Here is a 19,120-nt window from a genome sequence, read left to right on the forward strand (position 1 = left end):
CAATTCCTAGTAGTACTGCAGTGTGTCACCTCACGCCTCAGGTCCAAACATCACTTTCGTCACTTTATTCGCTTTCTTTACAACCTGATAATATCCAACCCACGTGGCGTCGATTAGTCTGCCCAGAATGACGCAGGCTGCGTCCGATTAAAACCCGACAAACGCATTCCAGCGGAGATATTAACCAATCGACTGAGAGGAGGGCGTAACTCTCCTTACTCCAGTAAAGCAGGAGTATGAAGTTTAGGTTATCAGTGTGCAGCTGCTCTGGGAGAATGGTGCACCTCAGTGCCCACAGGCGCGTTATATTACCCAGCTCTGATTTTAAATTCTTGCAACTTTAACCACCGCACTTAGTTTCTAAGGGTGTATGCACAAAGTTCAACGCATCTCCTCAGCGCTTCCCCACTACAAATGGCTTGGATTATTCCTCCGCATCTGCACGGGGCTGGCGCTGCTTTGGTTCTGCTTGCGGCCATTCTGACAGGTGATGCAGTTGCGCAGGTTTTTGACAGCTATGGACTGTCATATGCCTTGAGGACCGAACTGTCAGAGGACACGATATTGGTTGCCAATAATGGGATCCGCGTGCCTTTCGGAAGATCCGTTTTCATTGATCCTATCAACGATTTGGTAATCCAAGTTCAGCCCGGTGATCGATGCAGTATAACAGTTCTGGACAATGATCCCTTGTCTCAAAGGCCTGGACACCTGTCTCCGAAAAAGTTTCCATGTGAATTTGGCCCCAACGACGTGAAGTATTCGCACTTTGGCTCTAGGAGTCCTCCGAGGGACAGAGTGAGATTACAACTCAGGTATGACACCCAAACGGATACTATTATAATACCTTTTATGATGGAGGTAGAAGTCGTTTTCACACAGCTAGAAGTGTTAACCAAAAATATGCCACTCACTGTTGAGAAGCTGCTCGGCACAAGTAACCCCATCGACAGAAAAACGTTAGAATTCACCTATGATAGAAGTGTACAACAATGTAAAATAGCCTCTTTGTCCAGTGGCAGCATGTTGCCCAGGTATGGAAAGCTCGTGGATGAGGACAGCCTTGGAACAGTGGACTGTGATGAATTTATTAAAATGAACATCCGTTATCAGCACACTTTTGGTTTGAAGTCACCAAACAGAGATTACATTCCAATGCTTGTGGAGTTACACGATAAAGAAGGCAATTTGCTCAAGCAAGAGTTTTTCCAAATTCTGGTCAGGATTAAAGAGGGAGAGGAGAACACAGCTCCTAAACCCAGCTTTGTAGCTATGATGATGATGGAAGTAGACCAGTTTGTAATGACTGCAATAACCATGGACATGCTGGCTGCAGAGGATGCTGAGTCTAATCCTGAAGAATTAATTTTCAACATCACATCCCCCTTGTCCTTTGAGGAGGGTTACATAGTAAGCACAGATGATAGGAATTTACCAATAACCTCATTTTACCAAGGAGACCTTAAAGACTTGAAAATCGCCTACAAACCCCCTGCTGTGGATTCAGACACTGAGAGGATTTTCCAGATTGAGTTTGAGGTTGTAGACACAGAGGGGGCTGTGTCAGACCCTTTTGCTTTCATGATCGTTGTTAAGCCTATGAACACACTGGCCCCTGTGGTGACTAGGAATACTGGCCAGTTACTGTATGAGGGTCAGTCCAGGCCTCTGTCTAGTTCACAGAATCTGGAAATCAGTGATGAGGACAATTTAGACAAAGTAAAAATCACAGTTATTGATGGGCTGAGACATGGAGAATTAACTGTTCTGGGCTCAAGGAAGAAATTTTTCACCCCGGCTGACCTGGACGCTGGAGTGGTCATTTATCAGCATGATGGCAGTGACACATACAGTGATAATATTATTTTCAGAATGACAGATGGCACAAATGAAGTAGAGTTTCTGTTCCCCGTCACTGTTGTGCCAACAGATGATGAGCCTCCCATAATCAATGCCAACACTGGTTTGGTTTTATTCAAAAACCAAATGATGCCAATCTCTTCACTTATGCTCAGTGCAGCTGACATCGACTCAGAGGATTCTACAATAAAATTCATGATACAACCTCCCTTTTCAACTATTGGGCAGGTGTTACTGCGTCAATCTGAGGCCCCAGAGGACCCATCAACCTGGAAGTTTAATACAAAGGATGAAATGTATGAGAAGGTAGTGACAGAATGGATGCAACAGGATATTACTGATGGCAAACTGTTTTACAAGCACACTGGACCTCACAGCACCAGTACAGTTATGGATCAGTTTGTGTTTAGAGTTCAAGATGACAATGACCCTCCAAACCAATCAGGTGAGAGCTCATTTGTTATCAAAATAATCCCTGTTGATGACCTCCCACCTGAACTGTATCCTGGCACAACTCTGCAAATGACTGTGCATGAGTATCAGCTTACATACTTCCGAAAAAAATTCCTTCGTTACACTGACCTAGACTCAGAGGATCGAGATCTCAAATACATAATTATCCAGCCACCGACGGACACAGATGAGAATAGCCCTGTTGTATTGGGAACTCTGGTATTAACTGAAAATCCAAACACTGAAGTCACAACATTCACACAGGCACAAATTAACCACCACAAAATATCTTACAAACCACCTGATCTTGAGATCGGGATTACCACTCATGTTGTGCAGTTTAGGTACACTGTGGAGGATGTTTCTGGAAATAGTGTAGATGGAGTTTTCACTATATTTTTAAAGCCTGTGGACAACAAGCCACCTCAAATAACCAACTCTGGGTTTACTGTGCTTGAACGTGGCACACATATCATTACAAGTGCTGAGCTGAACACCACAGACACAGACACAGACAGCAAACAGATAACCTTCACTATTACTCAGCCACCGCTGCATGGACAGATTCAGTTTACATTCACTGACATGACCAAAGGAGACACTTTCCATCTAGAGGATATTGGAAAGGGCAGAATTTCATACATCCATAATGGGGATGAATCAGCAGTTGATTCAGTACAGATAGATGTGAGTGATGGGGTTCACATTGTCCCAATTACTATAAAAATTAATGTGAAGCCAATTGATGATGAGACTCCAACTCTCAGTCTCCCGCCAGGCACAATTGGCTCCTATATAGATGTACTGGAAAATGGAGCCACAGAAATCACAAGTAATGTCATTCAGGGCAGAGATGAGGACACAGATGACCTCCGTTTAACCTTCATTGTTGAGAATCCACCATCATTAGGTGACATCCTGGTGAAAGGTGTCCCATCTGGTACATTCACCCAAGCTGATATCATTAATGGATTTGTGGTTTATGCTCATACCAGTGGGGAGATAGGCGTGACCACAAAGGAAGACATTTTCAGTCTCACTCTGACGGACATGTCAGATGAGTGGACTGTGGGAGGAAATAAGATAACAGGTGTCAGAGTGCATGTTACTATTCTTCCCCTGGACAGCCAGGCTCCAGAGGTCTTTGTGGGACCACAGTTCACTGTTGTTGAGGGAGAGAAGAACCTCATTGAAATTCGTCATATTAGTGCTGATGATGTTGACACCCCCAGTGATGACCTCCTTTGTACAATCATTGTACAGCCAACTTCAGGCTATGTGGAAAATATCTCCCCAGCCACAGGCTCAGAGAAATCCAGGTCTGGAACAGCTATTAGTGCTTTTACCATCAAGGACATCAGACAGAATCACATTCACTATGTTCAAAGCATTCACAAAGAAGTTGAGCCAGTGGAGGACAGGTTTACGTTTAGATGCTCGGATGGCATCAATTTCTCTGAAAGGCACTTTTTCCCTATCTCCATAATCCCCTCTAATGATGAAAAGCCTGAAATTTACATGAGAGAGTTTGTAGTTATGGAGGGCATGAACATAGTCATTGACACTCCTATTCTGAATGGTGCTGATGCAGATCTCCCCACTGATCAGCTCACGTTCATTATCACCAAACCCCCTAAGCACGGATTTATTCTCAATCAGCTTACTACTGGCACCATCTCAGTGTCTAACTTCACCTTGGATCAGATCAGGGAGGCATCCAGCATTGTGTATGAGCATGATGACTCAGAGACCACAGAGGACAGCTTTAATATTGTTCTCACAGATGGAAAGTTCAGTGTGGAGAAAACAGTAATGGTTATGGTTATACCTGTGGACGATGAAACCCCAAGGATGTCAATCAATGATGGCCTTGAAGTTGAGATAGGTGATGTGAAGGTTATAAACAGTAATGTTTTAAAAGCTACCGATGTGGACTCTGATGATAGCATGCTAACTTTTATTATACGCTATGGGCCTGGTCAAGGGTATCTACAGAGAACAACATCTTCTGGGTCACTGCAAAACATCACAGTTGGAATGAACTTTACACAGAATGAAATAGATCAGGGTTTGATTGTGTACATCCATAATGGGCAAGAGGGGATTCGAGATCTCATCAAATTTGATGTGACAGATGGCATCAACCCTTTGATTGATAGATACTTCTATGTAACAGTGGGTGGAATTGATATGGTTTTCCCAGATGTGATCAGCAAAGGTGTATCTCTTAAAGAGGGTGGCAGGGTTACTCTGACAACAGACCTGCTCAGTACTAGTGACCTTAACAGCCCAGACGAACACTTGGTTTTTACAATAACCCGAGCTCCAATGAGAGGACACCTGGAATGCACAGACACACCTGGGATGCCCATCTCATCCTTCACACAGCTCCAGCTGGCTGGCAACAAAATTTATTACATCCACACTGCTGATGATGAAGTGAAAATGGATAGCTTTGAATTTGAAGTGACTGATGGCTACAACCCTGTGTTCCGCACTTTCCGCATCTCCATCACTGATGTAGACAACAAAAAGCCTGTGGTGACAGTACACGGGCTGGTGGTTACTGAAGGTGAGAACAAACTGATTACACCTTTTGAGCTAACTGTGGAGGACCGAGACACCGTTGACCGTCTCTTGAAGTTCACAGTCACACAAATCCCAGTTCATGGTCTCCTGCTTTTTAACAACACAAGACCTGTCACATCCTTTACAAAGCAGGACCTGAATGAGAACCTGATCAGCTACAAGCATGATGGCACAGAGTGTGTAGAGGACAGCATCTCCTTCACTGTCACTGATGGTACGCACACAGACTTCTATGTTTTTCCTGACACAGTATTTGAGACGCGAAAGCCCCAATTAATGAAGATTACTGTCCTCGCGGTGGATAATGGGATACCTCAAATTGTGGTGAACAAGGGTGCCCCAACGTTGCGGCTCCTGGAGACTGGTCACCTGGGGTTTGTAATCACAAGTAAGACCCTTAAAGCAGAGGACAGAGACAGCATTCAAAATTCTGTGACCTTTAGGATTACTGCTGCCCCAGAACATGGCTACCTCATCAATCTTGGCAAAGGAAATGACACTATCACCACCTTCACCCAAGGTAAGAGAGCTGCGTTACAAACTGTTGTTCCATTTAAATTAATAAATGCACAGTAGAGACTCACACTAAACTCCTTTGAATTCTCAAAGGTGGTTGAACCTTAATTTCATTTTATATTCACTCATTTTGCTAAATATACCTGAGAAATCCTAAATTTCAACATGGTTATCACTCAATAGTTTTCCTATTTACAGTGACAAAATATGCCAGTGCCTCAGGCTGACCAGTGCTCACTTAAACAGAGCAAACAACAGTGACAAACAGTCTTTCACTTTATGAAAACACTAATAGTGATTTGTATAAATAATACAGTCAGACATGAGATAACATAGTAGTCTGCCTTACAGAAAACCATACAGTAGAAATCAGAAGGGTGTCTAAGTAAATTGTAAATATCAGGGTAGCAACGTTGGTATACATTCAATATCTATTCCCTATTCCCTGCAATTATTTACTGAGCCACTGTGAGATGCTTTCCCCACGAGCCTTGTTCAATGTTTCAAGACCTCTCACAAGAGTCAACAGATAGTAAATAAAGTCACTATCTCATGGACATTTGAAAATTGCGGCTATGCATTTTTATGTATTGGCACCTTAGAAGGGAAATGCTTCAACATCAAACATTAAGTATAGCATGAATTGTAAACTTCACAATCTTCTAGATCCAGGACTATAAAGAACCATGTCTAGCATCATGCTATCATGATGGCAAACAAACCACTGTGGTGGAGCCCCAACAGTTCTAATATTTATGTTCTGTGTCACTCTGGTGTCTAATAAATATACAGCCCTTGTTACCAGGCAGTTTTCCCCACAACACTATGCAACATGCACATTTCAACAGCTTCTGCCTTTTTCCTAATGCAAGGCTCAGTCATTATCCAGTATGCCAAACAGTCTGCCAGGAACAAATTTCCAATTTTCTACCATGTAAGCAAAATTAACTCATGTAAACCTTCATGAGTATGGCATAATAGAAATGTATCTAAATATATCTGTTTTTCAGCCGAAATTGATGACATGAACATCTGCTACGTCCTGAGGGATGGTGACAAGGCTACAAATGATGTCTTCTATTTCACCATTGAAGACAGTGGTAGGTTATTTTTTATTCCTTCTTGAAGCTATCATGTGTGGTAGGCATACCATTAAGTGTGAAATAAGTTTTTGTCATGCTGAGTTTGGACCCTGAAATATTACTTTCAGTTAAACTTAAAGAGATGAAGAAACTCAGAGTTTTCTTAAAAGGAAGAGTAAAATCTTGCAATTCATGTCTAATTTAGCAGAAGTGTAAAGTAAAAAGTGTGTGTGCATATAGGAGAGATTTCTACAACCATAACTTTATTTAGCGTTATAGATTATTAATGAAAAAAGTCAGGCATGCAGTGAAGAAGTAAAGACAAATATGCCATTTATAGATAAGCATTTAACTCTTCCATCCACTGTAAGTGTGTAATCAGGCACAGGCTAGGTAAATGGTTGAGATGATCATGCCGGTGCTGCCGATTAGCAGAAGCAGCCTGCTGGTGTGTCCTTTCTGCTACCCTTCAGCAGTGATGAGTGAGCACAATGGACCTCTCTAATAGGGGCCCTTTTTTCCCACAAGCACCTCAGTGGGCCCCAGTACACATTTTCTCATTTCTCAACTGGGGACTATTCTGTGGTTTCTGTTGAATAATAGACAGGCTGACATCACTGCCAACAGCTGCTAATGAGTGATGACTAAAATATTGTACAGGAGACAGTTTAGATGATACTGAAAGGTATTTCTTTAACCTGTGCTGCTGGCAAGTGTCCCAGCAAAGCTTTTTGAAAGAGGTTTACTCAGTCCTTTGATTATTGTCTCAACTGGGTTATATATCATGAGTCTCTCTGGATAGCTCTCTCTCGCCCTCTCTCTTTCTTTCTTTGTTTTCTCTTTCTAAATTGCTTGATGCTTGGTGGCATATTAGTAGTCCTAACTGATAGTTCCACAACTAGCAGAGATTCACTTTTTTCATTACTTTTGCATTACTGTTAGATTTATTCCGATAGTTTAGAAGTTATTTTGTTTTCAGTTGTAGCTTTGCTCAAAGAAAACAAACATAAAATTGCGATGGCCGGAAACATTGCATACAACATGTATCTCTAAAGTGTCATACTTGGGACATGGGAATTGTGCTTTATAGTGTCACCTAAATGGTTTGACAAATTGATGAAGAGTCCTGCTGGATGAACCATCCATAAGGACTCGACATATACTGCACTGCAGCATGTGAGGCAGTCAGTGAACATTTTTTAATAAGATTTAAGCTGTGCTGGTGGCTGCCCTAAATCCCCAGACAGAGCCTACAGCTCTTTGAACAGTTGTGTTGGGGAGGAGCTCAATGGTGTTCACTGGCACACAGCTGAAATCTGTCATGTTCAGCAGTGGAAAACATTCTCCTCCTCACTACAGCTTCATTTGGAACTTTACCAATGGCACTTGGCAATTTTTTTAGGGTTAAAAGTTAATTTCAGGATTGTGAAAGTGCACACAGTTTTAGGGATAGTCATGTGCTTGCTGATTAATATGTACAACTGAGTTTGTGAACATATGTGTTTTAGGGTGGTGGTCATGGTTTTTACAGTAAATATACACAGTAGAACTTTTTAATTGACTAAACAATTATTTGACTAATAATTTTAACATTAGTCAAGGGGTATTATCTGTTGTTCCTGCTACCAAGTAAGTATACTGGATCAGTACATTACACAGCCGATTGTTATAGAATTTCTCCAGGCTCCAATGTCAATGCAAATATAAAGTGACTTACAACCGATATTCATTACAGGGAAGGGTGCTAAATTTCTCTTCCATGTTCTTTCACAAAGGGATAATGGATGGAAAGTGTCAAACATTTTATAATGCTCTATCTAAATATTTATGGGCAACATCTGACCATAAAGTTGATGTAGTAGTTGAACCTGAGTTTTGCTGATGGATGGACTGTCCTGGTACAGGGCACAGGTTTGAACTATGTGTGGCTGATTTCTTTTTTGACTTTAACCGTAAATGGTCTATTGATCTTAAAATTAGATCTGTTGCATTTGACCTACTTTAGTCGATTGTTTGGTACAGCTGCACATGAATATAGACTGCTTTAATGACTTTTGATGATTTTTTTTAATTAAAGGTTTTTTTTTTTAATAACTACTAAAAGGGATGATAAACAGAAAATTGTTTTGCATAGGTGGAGAAATTATGGTTATGTAATTTAGACTTGAAGACAAGTTGGTGTATCAGTTAACTTGGCTACATGACAACAACAGATGGGTTCTTGCCACAAATAACAACATAGCAATTAGGCCACATCCAAAAATGTTTAAAAGAAAGATTCTGTGTGTGACTAAAATACTGCTACTATAACTCTGCTGTGGAAGAACAGACAATGCTGATTCTACAGCACATTATTTGCATTAGTCAATAACTTTATAATTACAGGTAATGCTCTGTCTCCAGTTTGGTTTTGACATCTAAAAGCTTCTACCATATGCCTTTACAACTAGATTTAAGGGGGTTTTTTTTACCAAAAAAGAGATGACAAGGTTTATTTTATCAGACCTGCTTGTATGACTTGCGATTTGACACTTTTGTCAAAGCTTTGAATGAGACAATAACACAGAGGACTGGAATTACACATATTAATTTGTGGGTGTCTGCTTACTGTTTTGGAGAGTCATACCTGGATAACAAAGTCACAAACAGAGGCATGGGCCAGAAACCAGTTTAATTACTGAGAAAGTGTCTTGACTTAGGGCAATAGAGGTCTGGTGCTGTCATTCTTAGTCAGTTAATTGTTGTGTTTTGACTCCAGTCCTTCCCTTGTCTCCAGAGGATTTGGGAGCATTCAGGTGAGCTTACCTGAACATCCACAAGCCCCAGCATTCCCATGCAGTTGTTTGTGGAGCTGAATTCCTGTGTACCTCCAGCCAGTCAGCATCAGTGCTGTGTCTACTGACAGACACACTGCTGTGGCCTTTGTCTTTCATTTCAGGCACTCACTACCATCTATTTATTCTTTCACTAGCCCACTAAGAGGCATCGTTCAGATCGTTCAGTTCATAATGTGCTACTTCTGAAGGTTAAACTTCACATCTATATCAAAAAGTCTTTGTGTTTTCCATTTTACTAGCAATACAAATGAGTTTAAAATGTAAAGTACATAGAGTACGTAAATGAATAATTCAGATTTGTAGTGGAGTAGGACAGCATTGTAGAACACAAATTAAATTCCTGACTTACATGGCAGCCCCTGAGACAAGGGAATGTTTCTCCTCTCCAGTTTCCATTTCTGGTTTGTGTAACAAGATAAATTCAGGCCAGTGCGAGTACCTCATCCTAGTAAATCATACCATTTCAGCCTTTGGTAATGTCTGCATGTACATGCATGTACAGTGACATGCTTGTGTCACTGAATCCATCTCCATTCTCTCCCCTACTCCCTAATCCCAGGTTAGGAGGGATTATCTTTCCCCCATGGCATGCTAGAGCACAACAAATATAAGGGAGCACATGAACTCAGTTGCATTCATGAGGTTAGTATAGATGCTGTATGTCCTGTAATAGCCCCATCACAGCACAGGTGATGACTGCAGTTTTGCTGTTTCTATCCTGTTATTAATGAAATTGTCTCCAAACACTGTTCTTGAGGGGTATAACATTTCTCTGTCCTTGGGCCCTGTGGTATGAATTATATACATAATGTATGCTGGAAGCTTCAGCAAATTACAGTTAAGTTTTAAAGAGAGTTTATGGTGTTGCTGTAGGTTTTCCTCACATTCCATCTGTCCTGTAGCTAATAAATATTAGGTAGATATTTTATTGTTTTGTAATAAAACACCTGGGAGTTGATTAAAAAGCTATTCCTGGGTAACAGCTGCTTCACTTTGAAGAAGAAGAAGCACCGAATTACAACAAGGATTTAGGCAAATTGTTTTAAATGGCAAATTATTTGCCTGTTTCTCTGGTCTCTTATGTTTTTTTTTTTTCTTACCAGTTGTCAATGCAGTAATTTTTGCATTGTTTATGGTAAATGGATGTGGCTTCTATGTCCCAGTCACACCGATGTGTCCTTGTGATCCCTTTCAACAAAAGAAGGGAAACCCTGCTTGATGATTCCTTTTCTCTGTCTTAATGTGTGGAGCCAAGGCTAACAAAGCAGGTAAGGTAAAGGTTAATCCCAAAAATACAGAAACCCCAGGTCCAGGCTTGTTCCCTGGATGATGATGTCATCATACCTGCCTTAGGATGTCAGTCTGGCAGAACTGAGGAGTTTTTTAGAAAATTTCTCTTTTGTGGAGAATGCATACAGGCTGAAGTTTATGTTATCAGTTGTGAAGACAATCCGCCCCAGAAATCTGGTGAATACATACAGTAATTACACATAACATTCTAGCACTAGCAATTGTAGTAGACAGTATCTTAAAATGTAGAAGAAAGTATTTGTAAAATGGAATTAAAAGCTGAAATGTTCAGCAAAAAGCCTTTCTACATCTATAATGAGAGCAAAATTAAAATTTCAGTGTGTTGTCTTTTGCTTTATTTATGGCAATACAGTAAAACAATTTGATGAGGCTGTGTTTTGACAAATCTGACATTCCCAAAAAACAGCAGGAAGTCTGAGAGTCAGTGGTGCTACAGTTGCTACTGTGACATCTGTCTTTTCACAGTAGCAGAGCTTTTGTTCAGTTTTGCAAAAATCACTCTGGATAATGTGTTTTTGGCCCCTGAATCCCAGCAGTGGGCCAGAGCGTTTTCTTTCAGCCTTACTGCACGATAAGCCTCTGACAGCTGGGCTAAGGCTGTAGAGTTACCAGCTGAGCCTTGGTTTCAAGATTTGAGCCTGATGCAGGCTACACCTCCTTTGTACACATTTTTTATGCACAAACATTTTCACACAAAGCATCAACCATCTCTCCATCTTGTGGGCCAGCTGCCTGATCCCATAATTAGAGATGAAGCTGGCACTGCTAATGTTGCCTCACGATGCAGCTTAATCGCTAACTGCTTTGTCTTTGATTTCAAGCTGTTGTTTCTTTTGATTAGAGCACTGCGACGTAAGGCATCAACTTCTCTCATTTTGATATTGTCAGTATTGCAGTATACCGATAAAATGTACACACCAGAGAGGAATGGAAAATGTTGCACAGTTTGAAGCAACCACTCTTGAGAAGACTTTCTTGCAATACACTCCATACTATGAACTTGGTATGAGTGTGTCTTGAGAGTAACAGGGCTCTCAACTCATAAAAGGTGTTGATGAAACCATTTGGGGATTCTGTGCTCCCTCTCGCCATCACCCACACCACCTGCTTTCCTCAATAAGTGGAGCCTGATAGACAGGATATGTGAAGTCATCTTGCTGAGAAATGGGAGGGAAGTGCAGTCAGAGGAGATGAAAGCTAGAAGTGCTCTGTTGGTCCCAGTGTTGTGAGGGCCAAGGCATCAAGCTTCTTCCTGTCGCCTGTAGCGATGGGATGAATGTGCTGATGTGCAGTTCACTCTCTAAACACAGCCTGTGTTGACAAGTTGTGAGGACTCAAATGTTGTAGGTGAGCGCTGCAGGTATGCGCCCTCATCTTCATATTCATAAGAAATTCATTCAAGAAATTGTTCTGATGCTTGCTATTACCTTCATTAAGTAAAAACTGTGTTGGCTTGAAGGTGAAATATGCATCTCTTTTCTCAACATTTCTAAAAATATATGACATTCTCAAGCTGTGTGGTTATTTAAGACAGAGAACATTCTTGTCTTTTGCTTCATGTACCACTCAAGCAACTACTGTACTGTTTCAATAGGTCACTTTAACAAGGGGCTTAAAGAAATGGCTTCCAGTTTCAGAGCTGTTTTCAAGTATCTAGTAATGGAAGTGAAAGCAAGACGTAGACTGTGTTAAAATCTAGAGAGCACAATACAAGTCATAGTTACCAGGTCATATGTACATAGCTGAGGCAGCAAATATCTAACTAAAGCAGTTTTTAGGTGAACTTTGTGTGGAATTTTTAGCTGCCTGAAAATAACTACACCATATCTGGGCTTATCTTGGTTTTCCAGGAAATGAGCTTAGAATGAAGAGTTACATATTAGCAAGCAAAAAGAAAGAAGGAAACAATGAGAGGCCACAGAGTGTCAGTCCAGACAACTGGGCAATCTGATACAGCGGTTACATTTAGTTTCTTAAATCCCTAAGTAATTGGCTGAAGCCTTTACAATCGCTACTAACTTGGAAAATTTGAAATGTTATCTTTGGCCAACGAGTTATATATAAGAACATTTTCCCTGCACATTATGCTTCATTGCAGGGAAGGAACATTTAGTGCTTTGGGTGCATGGTGAAACCTTTAGGGTAGTCAGGTAACAAATTTAATTTGCTTTTAGCTTAGCTTCTAAAGAGAGTTGATAATTTTAAAGGGCACTCAGTGTGCATGAGTTAAATGTCACAGAGCTGTAGGCAGCAATGCAGCTTCTGCACGCTCTCATGTTTATCCCCTTTGACATTTAGCTTTTGTACTTTAGTTCTAATAGTTTTCAGTGTCTGTGAAATAGCTTGTCACATCATATTACTTTATTCTATTCCTCAGGGGGGCAGGTGTTGTGCTTCCTGCATCAGGTTGTGCATCTTTGTGTGTTACCTTTGAAGACTACAATCTCTTTTTGAAACTCATTAATTTTATTTTTTGTTGTGATATTCTGACATTTTTGATCCAGTGTCTGGTAATTTTACAGTGCTTGTTGTGGAAATACCCCACAGTAGTTATCTCTACCTGTCTTTATCAGCAAGACTCAACTTGTGAGCACTGCTGCTCTCTAATGAAGCCAGTGCTGCGTTTGACTTGTTTTGGATTTTTATTTATCAGATGCAGCAGCTTATTGCTGTAACAAGATAGAAGAGATTACACTGATAAATAGCCTACACTGTATTGGATTGTTAGACCTTATATTGTAGCCTGTGTGAGTGTTAAGCCACATGACCTGAATTGATCTCAGTCCTTCAGTCTTTGCAGTCATTAATGTTATTGTCCCCAGAGGGAGATTTGTTTAGCAGCCAGGTAACTCTAGTAGTCAATTATCCCAGGGAATCCATACGAGCTGGAAGTACATGTTACAACTACAAGACAGTAACTAAATAAAATATTAATTTAGCAGTCCACGACAAGTTATCACTTTATTAATCCTTGTGTAGCAAGTTAGGTGTTACTGAGGGTGAGTTTTCTATCAGAAACTTTACATTTTCCACAAAAACATCCAGATGTTGTTTTTGCAAGGTTTCAGAGAACATATTGAGTGTTTGAGTGTCTATTGGATATATTGCAAGCATCCTTAGAAGTAATGTTCTATTAACATACTGTATCTGTGCATATTTTTTAACCTAAGGTTGGTTCCCCTGTGCAGACTAATCTTCAATCCCATATTACAAGGGTGAAACAATAACAACACTAAATCCATTTTCTTCACTCCTTTTATGAATGCAGGCTGGCATGCTTATCTTTAACATTCAGGTTTCACAGTTCTACATGAAGGCTACTCTTCAGCAATACACAAAGCATGAGTCTTTTAACACTTCTATAGGACCTACCATTTCAGCTTTTTAGGGAGCATTTTCCCCTCAGTAAAAGCCTTTCTGCATGTGAGGGTTTACAAGTAACAACTGTGAAATGCAGCTTAAACATGTTATATACGAGAACAGCTTCGACAGACACCCAGCTCTATTAGTATGGAGCTCGAGTCCGTGGGACTGGGATGGGGTTTTATATTCTATGGCCTCACACTGCTGGTTTCAGCAAACAGTCCACCATTATTCGGTCTGACAAGAGAGCAAACACTGTGCATTCAAGGGTCAAGAAAAAGCACGTCCCCCTCTCTTTGTCAAGTCTCTTTATCCTGCATCCCTATGTTGCTTTTTCTCTCAAATGTTCACACTTCCCTTGTGTCTCCCTGTTATTTCAGTACCTCTGTTTCCATTCAGTCACCTGCAGCAGTGGAGAGCCGAGGTACATTTAATACATGCATTTGTAACAATGTGTGCCTTTCAGCTTCTGGCATGGAGTCAAATCTTTCTCTCCATGAGCTCATCCCTTAAGTCAGGAAGTGTCTGATATGACTTGAAAATTTTTGTTTGTTTTCCAAGATAACCTCTGAAGGAATGTAGGAATACTTCTACAACTTTAACATTCAGAAAGGTGTTTTAAGTTCATATATAATACTTGCGTGATTGTAGATCTTTTTCAGATTTTACTTTTTGCTTCCCACATTATCCTTTTTTAGTGGGTCACAGAAGATTTGCTAAAACTACTTCACTAACTTGTGGCTGTCAGGATATTCCTACTCTATATTATTGATTGATTAATGAGTTAGAAACTCATTTTAAATCTACAATGACCTTTACATGTGAATGCCAAAAAAAAAAAGCCCCACAGCTGCTAATTCACCCTTTTGTTGTTATTTCCTCAGCTATTTAGAGTTCAGGCTTTTGCTCTCTAAAACCATATGGCTGACACGCATTAAGACACTCAAGGTTTCCTCCTGTTTAATAGACAGGAATGCCATTCAAGGGCAATCAAGGAATAATTTGTCTGACCTCACCTACACAAGCAAAACAATCAAAGCTCTTAGCAGCCACTTTATACTGCTTTTAGATTAGTTCTGAAACTCGAGGGTGTTGATTTATTTATTTCTTGCCCAAACAGTTATGCACTTTTTCAGGTGCTGTACACATCATCCTTTCAAATAAGGCCAGATAACAAAATATCTTTTACAGTCTAAGATGAATAGATGAGATGAATATTTGTTCTAAATCTTTCCAAATATCAATTGTATAAATAATCATATTTTTGCAGCTTTAAGAAAAAGAAGGAAATATTTTAGAATACATTGAGCCCACCTAAGTTTGAACAGTCTGTTATCCAGCTCTAATGATGTAGCCATGATGAGGGATAGGGCCTGACCTTGTGCTGTGCCAGTGGTTAGAAAACAGCAGCTGCAGTGGAGCCGATCTGCTGCAGAGATGTGCTCACATTGACTTTGAGACATGAAATATAGATCCCAGCAAATGTCCAAAGAGCACTGTATTGAGTTATTTTTCTGAATGTTATTGCTGATACTTTTATACTTTTTTTTAAACTTTTTTTTTTACAAATTCTAGCAAATTAATTAATTTTCAATGTTCCTCAATACGTGTCAAAACATTAAATATGCCTAGCCAATGTGCTATCGTTTTTGTGTATGTTCTCTGTAGCATATGACAAATGGCATCATTTGTGGCACTGGACTGTGAAACAAACCTCCAGGACAGTCACACTGAGCAGTATTTCCTCTGCCACATTTCTGTCCTGGGCCACAAATAAAGGAGCCCCATCTGAAAGAAGAGCTTTGAGAATTCCTTTCTGCTTGTCCACACAGGCAGGGACTCTTATGTGACCCTACAAGAAAGTCATGGAAGAGTTTCCACAACAACCTTGTGCAGAAATTTGGAATTAGAAACAGAAAGTGTGGTGATGGAGGCACATCTCACAGACATCTCATTTACATAATAAATACAGGTTAGGTAAATCTGTGGATGTTGGTTAAATGAAGCCTTTTCAAATATATGTCCTTATTCTCATGAGCTGTTCACTTTCTGTGCTCATCCAATCATCATTATTATGTTTTGACTCTGAAGAGTTTATTGACCTTAGTGACAGGTTTTGTTTTTATATGACTGAATAAAAAGAAAAACAATTCATTAATGTGTTTTTTTTTTTTTTGGTGAAAATATACTTCCATATATAATATTACTTAATCACAGCCAAAGACACGAGTCATTCCAGCTGTTTCATTCCAGATTTTGAAAAAGTTAAATGACCTCCAGAGTTGTTCAGTTCTTAATCTCAAAGAACTTTTCCTGCTGAGAGCAAAGCCTTACTTGCTTTAAGCCTTGCATGGCTCTCTGACCCAGCACTTTTGTTCAGGAGTGCCTTTAGCTTTTCTTTCAGGCCCCTCAAATGTCACCTCAGAGAGATGGCTGTGTCACAGTGGATAGAGAGAGAATGGACCCGGCACAGTGGCCAAATTTATAGCACACCAGTTCCCTGTTCACTATGCTGGTAGAGAGTTTAGGACCTGCAAAATCATAACAGTTCTAAATCGTTCAAGCCAAGGCGAACTCCCCTAGTTACTGCTGATACAAGGTGAATAGAGCATATCACTTTCTTTCTCTGCTTTGCCATATGTTGTCTATCCTACAGGATTATCATAGCTCATTTCCCTTTCCCTTTTCCCATTGAAAGAGGGAAAAAATACAGTATGCTGGTATGGTCTGGAACATTATGGAACATAAAGACAATTCATTTTATAGTCCAAATATAAGCTGTGTTGATGGAATGTGTTCACTAATACCATTTCTCCATGTGATTATCACGAAGGCAATTGTGCTGCCATAATAGAAGTTAGGAATAAAAGAGTCACTGAACAACATAACAACACATAGATTTTGCAAGGTTAATCACAGAAAATAGTGATATATTGAGAATTTTGTATATCTTCAACTGTAACACTTTAAGTCTGTTATGAGGTTGCAGTGTAAAAATCTGATCAGTTGTAAATAACATCAGGCCTGAAAAGCCATGTAACATCTATTACTGATAAGTGGTTTCAGGGCATATTAGATTAACAGTGGACCAGTGTCTAGGTTTGCAGAAAGAGGTTGAATAATAATAACAGAGCCAGTAAGTAGCTGGAGTCAAAGGACAAGTGTGAATCAAATAAATACATTGAAGGTGGAAAATAAATAAAGAACATGTTAGCTGGTACTCCTATAACAGTAACTAGGTTAAGTAGATTATTCAGTCACAACAGCTATTAGACAGTAAGAACATGCAGCATAATAACACAAGTCTACAATGATTTTGTTGTCATTCAACATTGTTTTAGGTTGGCCTGGTTTGATGTCCTCTTGAGTCTAGTAGTCATCTGGGTGCATCCAGGCTAGAACAGTCCTACCACACTGGTGTATTATCCTACAACTGCTTGCCATCTCCTCCATCAAAGAGAGAGTTCATCTCCAGGAGTTTTCAGAGAATCATGAAACCTAGCCTGTAGAGAAAACAAATTCATGATTAGTTTTATTGCAGCCTGGTCAGTATTAGGTGTGCTACACTGCTCAGGATCCAAAAGTTGGCTAGACAAACTAAGAGACTAACCCTTTGTTGTTTGCTTAAGAAAAATAATGAATTAGGGATGTTGTGTGAATTGCATTTAAAAAAGTCCTTCTTCAAATCTCCTTCATAAAACCTTGTGGCTCCCAGTGCAGATACAAAAACTCCCCAACCAACATTTTGTTTTTCATATTATTAAATTTTTGAATGCATGAATAAATTACTGTAAGTATGGTAAAATTAAAAGTTCATTTACACAAAAGCAAATGAGCAGACTGAAGCATTGTTTCCACTTTATAAATGGGTACCCCAATATGAAGCTATTTTTTTTTTTTTTTTTGCTGTTTTATAATATAGTATGTAGATAATTTACTAAGTTAACTGTCACGTTATAAACAGATGTTTTTTTTTTTATATTTGTCTAACAATAAAGTTTTAAAAAATGTAGAGTTAAAAGTTTATGGAAAGTTTGCCCTATTTACCTGATGAACTCAAATTGCCACTACAAAACTATCCTAAAACTATCCTAAGTCATCCTAAAACTGCTAGGCCTCCAGTCACCATAAAGAGTAGTGCTTATGATAGAAGGAGGTTGTACGTTTAGCATGGTTTGTTCTAATGCATTGATTATTAAATGAAATCATGGCTAAATAAGAAGCTCCTGTGACTCTGTCTTTCAGTGTAGCCTGTTTTAATCACATCTGAATGAATTTCTTGTGAATCACACACCTAACCCTGAGCTATAATCTCTGGCTTGTGCACAGTCATTTATCTGTCTCATTAGTATATTATGTGATATTTTAATTCCACAGTATATTACAGTTTGGAAATGGTTGGCACACAATATGCAGCATATGATCATTAAGTATTTTTAGATGGATTGTGTCTATTGAATAGGGTTCACAGGCTAGTCCCAATTTATCCTGCCTAATCAGTGTGGTGCTGGTTCTGTGGGCAGAGGGCTGCCTGTCTGTCTGCCTGACTGAATGAACAGGCGAGGATCCGTGGGGTATTGTGGCCTCACGATGCTCAATGGTGACCAAATATGGACTGTCTTCAGCATGTATGCAGGGAGGAGGCAGGGGCACTAACTTGGCACAGTCGGCCTCTCACATTCTTTGGCCTCTCTCAAAAGGTTTCTGTCTCTCATCGCACATCCACCATGTGAGTGGACAGAACTATGTGCTGGTGCAGCTACATGAGTAATAGGCCTACAAGAGTTTTTGTGACAAGGTTCCTGGACAAAGCTGGTTATGGTTAAGTGGCTGAAATTGTAGAGGTTGACATTTTGTTGACACTTATTTAGAAGGACCTACACTGAGTGCTTAGATGTTTATTAGAAGCCAACATGACAGAGTGCAGACAGGCAGTCAATTCAGTGAATGAATTGAGATGACTAGCACTGAAGGCAGGTCTCCTGTTAAGATATTATTTTTAATGAGAATATAAATATTCTGTAAAAACACTGTATACTCTTATATAAAGTCAGTGTACCTGTCATGAGCTACCCAAATATAAGAGATACAGATATTGTTCACTAAAGT

The 19,120-nt window shown here is 39.8% G+C and overlaps 1 protein-coding gene across 1 annotated transcript in view; it reads left to right on the plus strand.

Annotated features, from left to right (window-relative positions):
* The first annotated feature begins 414 nt into the window (after positions 1-414).
* Positions 415-19,120, plus strand: part of frem2b (FRAS1 related extracellular matrix 2b) — a 46,958-nt gene continuing 28,252 nt past the window's right edge. Inside the window, exons 1-2 of the mRNA XM_026332159.1 lie at positions 415-5,422; positions 6,429-6,518. Of these exons, the coding sequence (XP_026187944.1) occupies positions 415-5,422; positions 6,429-6,518 (5,098 nt within the window). The remainder of the gene's footprint in view (positions 5,423-6,428; positions 6,519-19,120) is intronic.

This window comes from Mastacembelus armatus, chromosome 13 (assembly GCF_900324485.2).
Source record: "Mastacembelus armatus chromosome 13, fMasArm1.2, whole genome shotgun sequence".
Taxonomy (NCBI): Eukaryota; Metazoa; Chordata; class Actinopteri; order Synbranchiformes; family Mastacembelidae; genus Mastacembelus; species Mastacembelus armatus.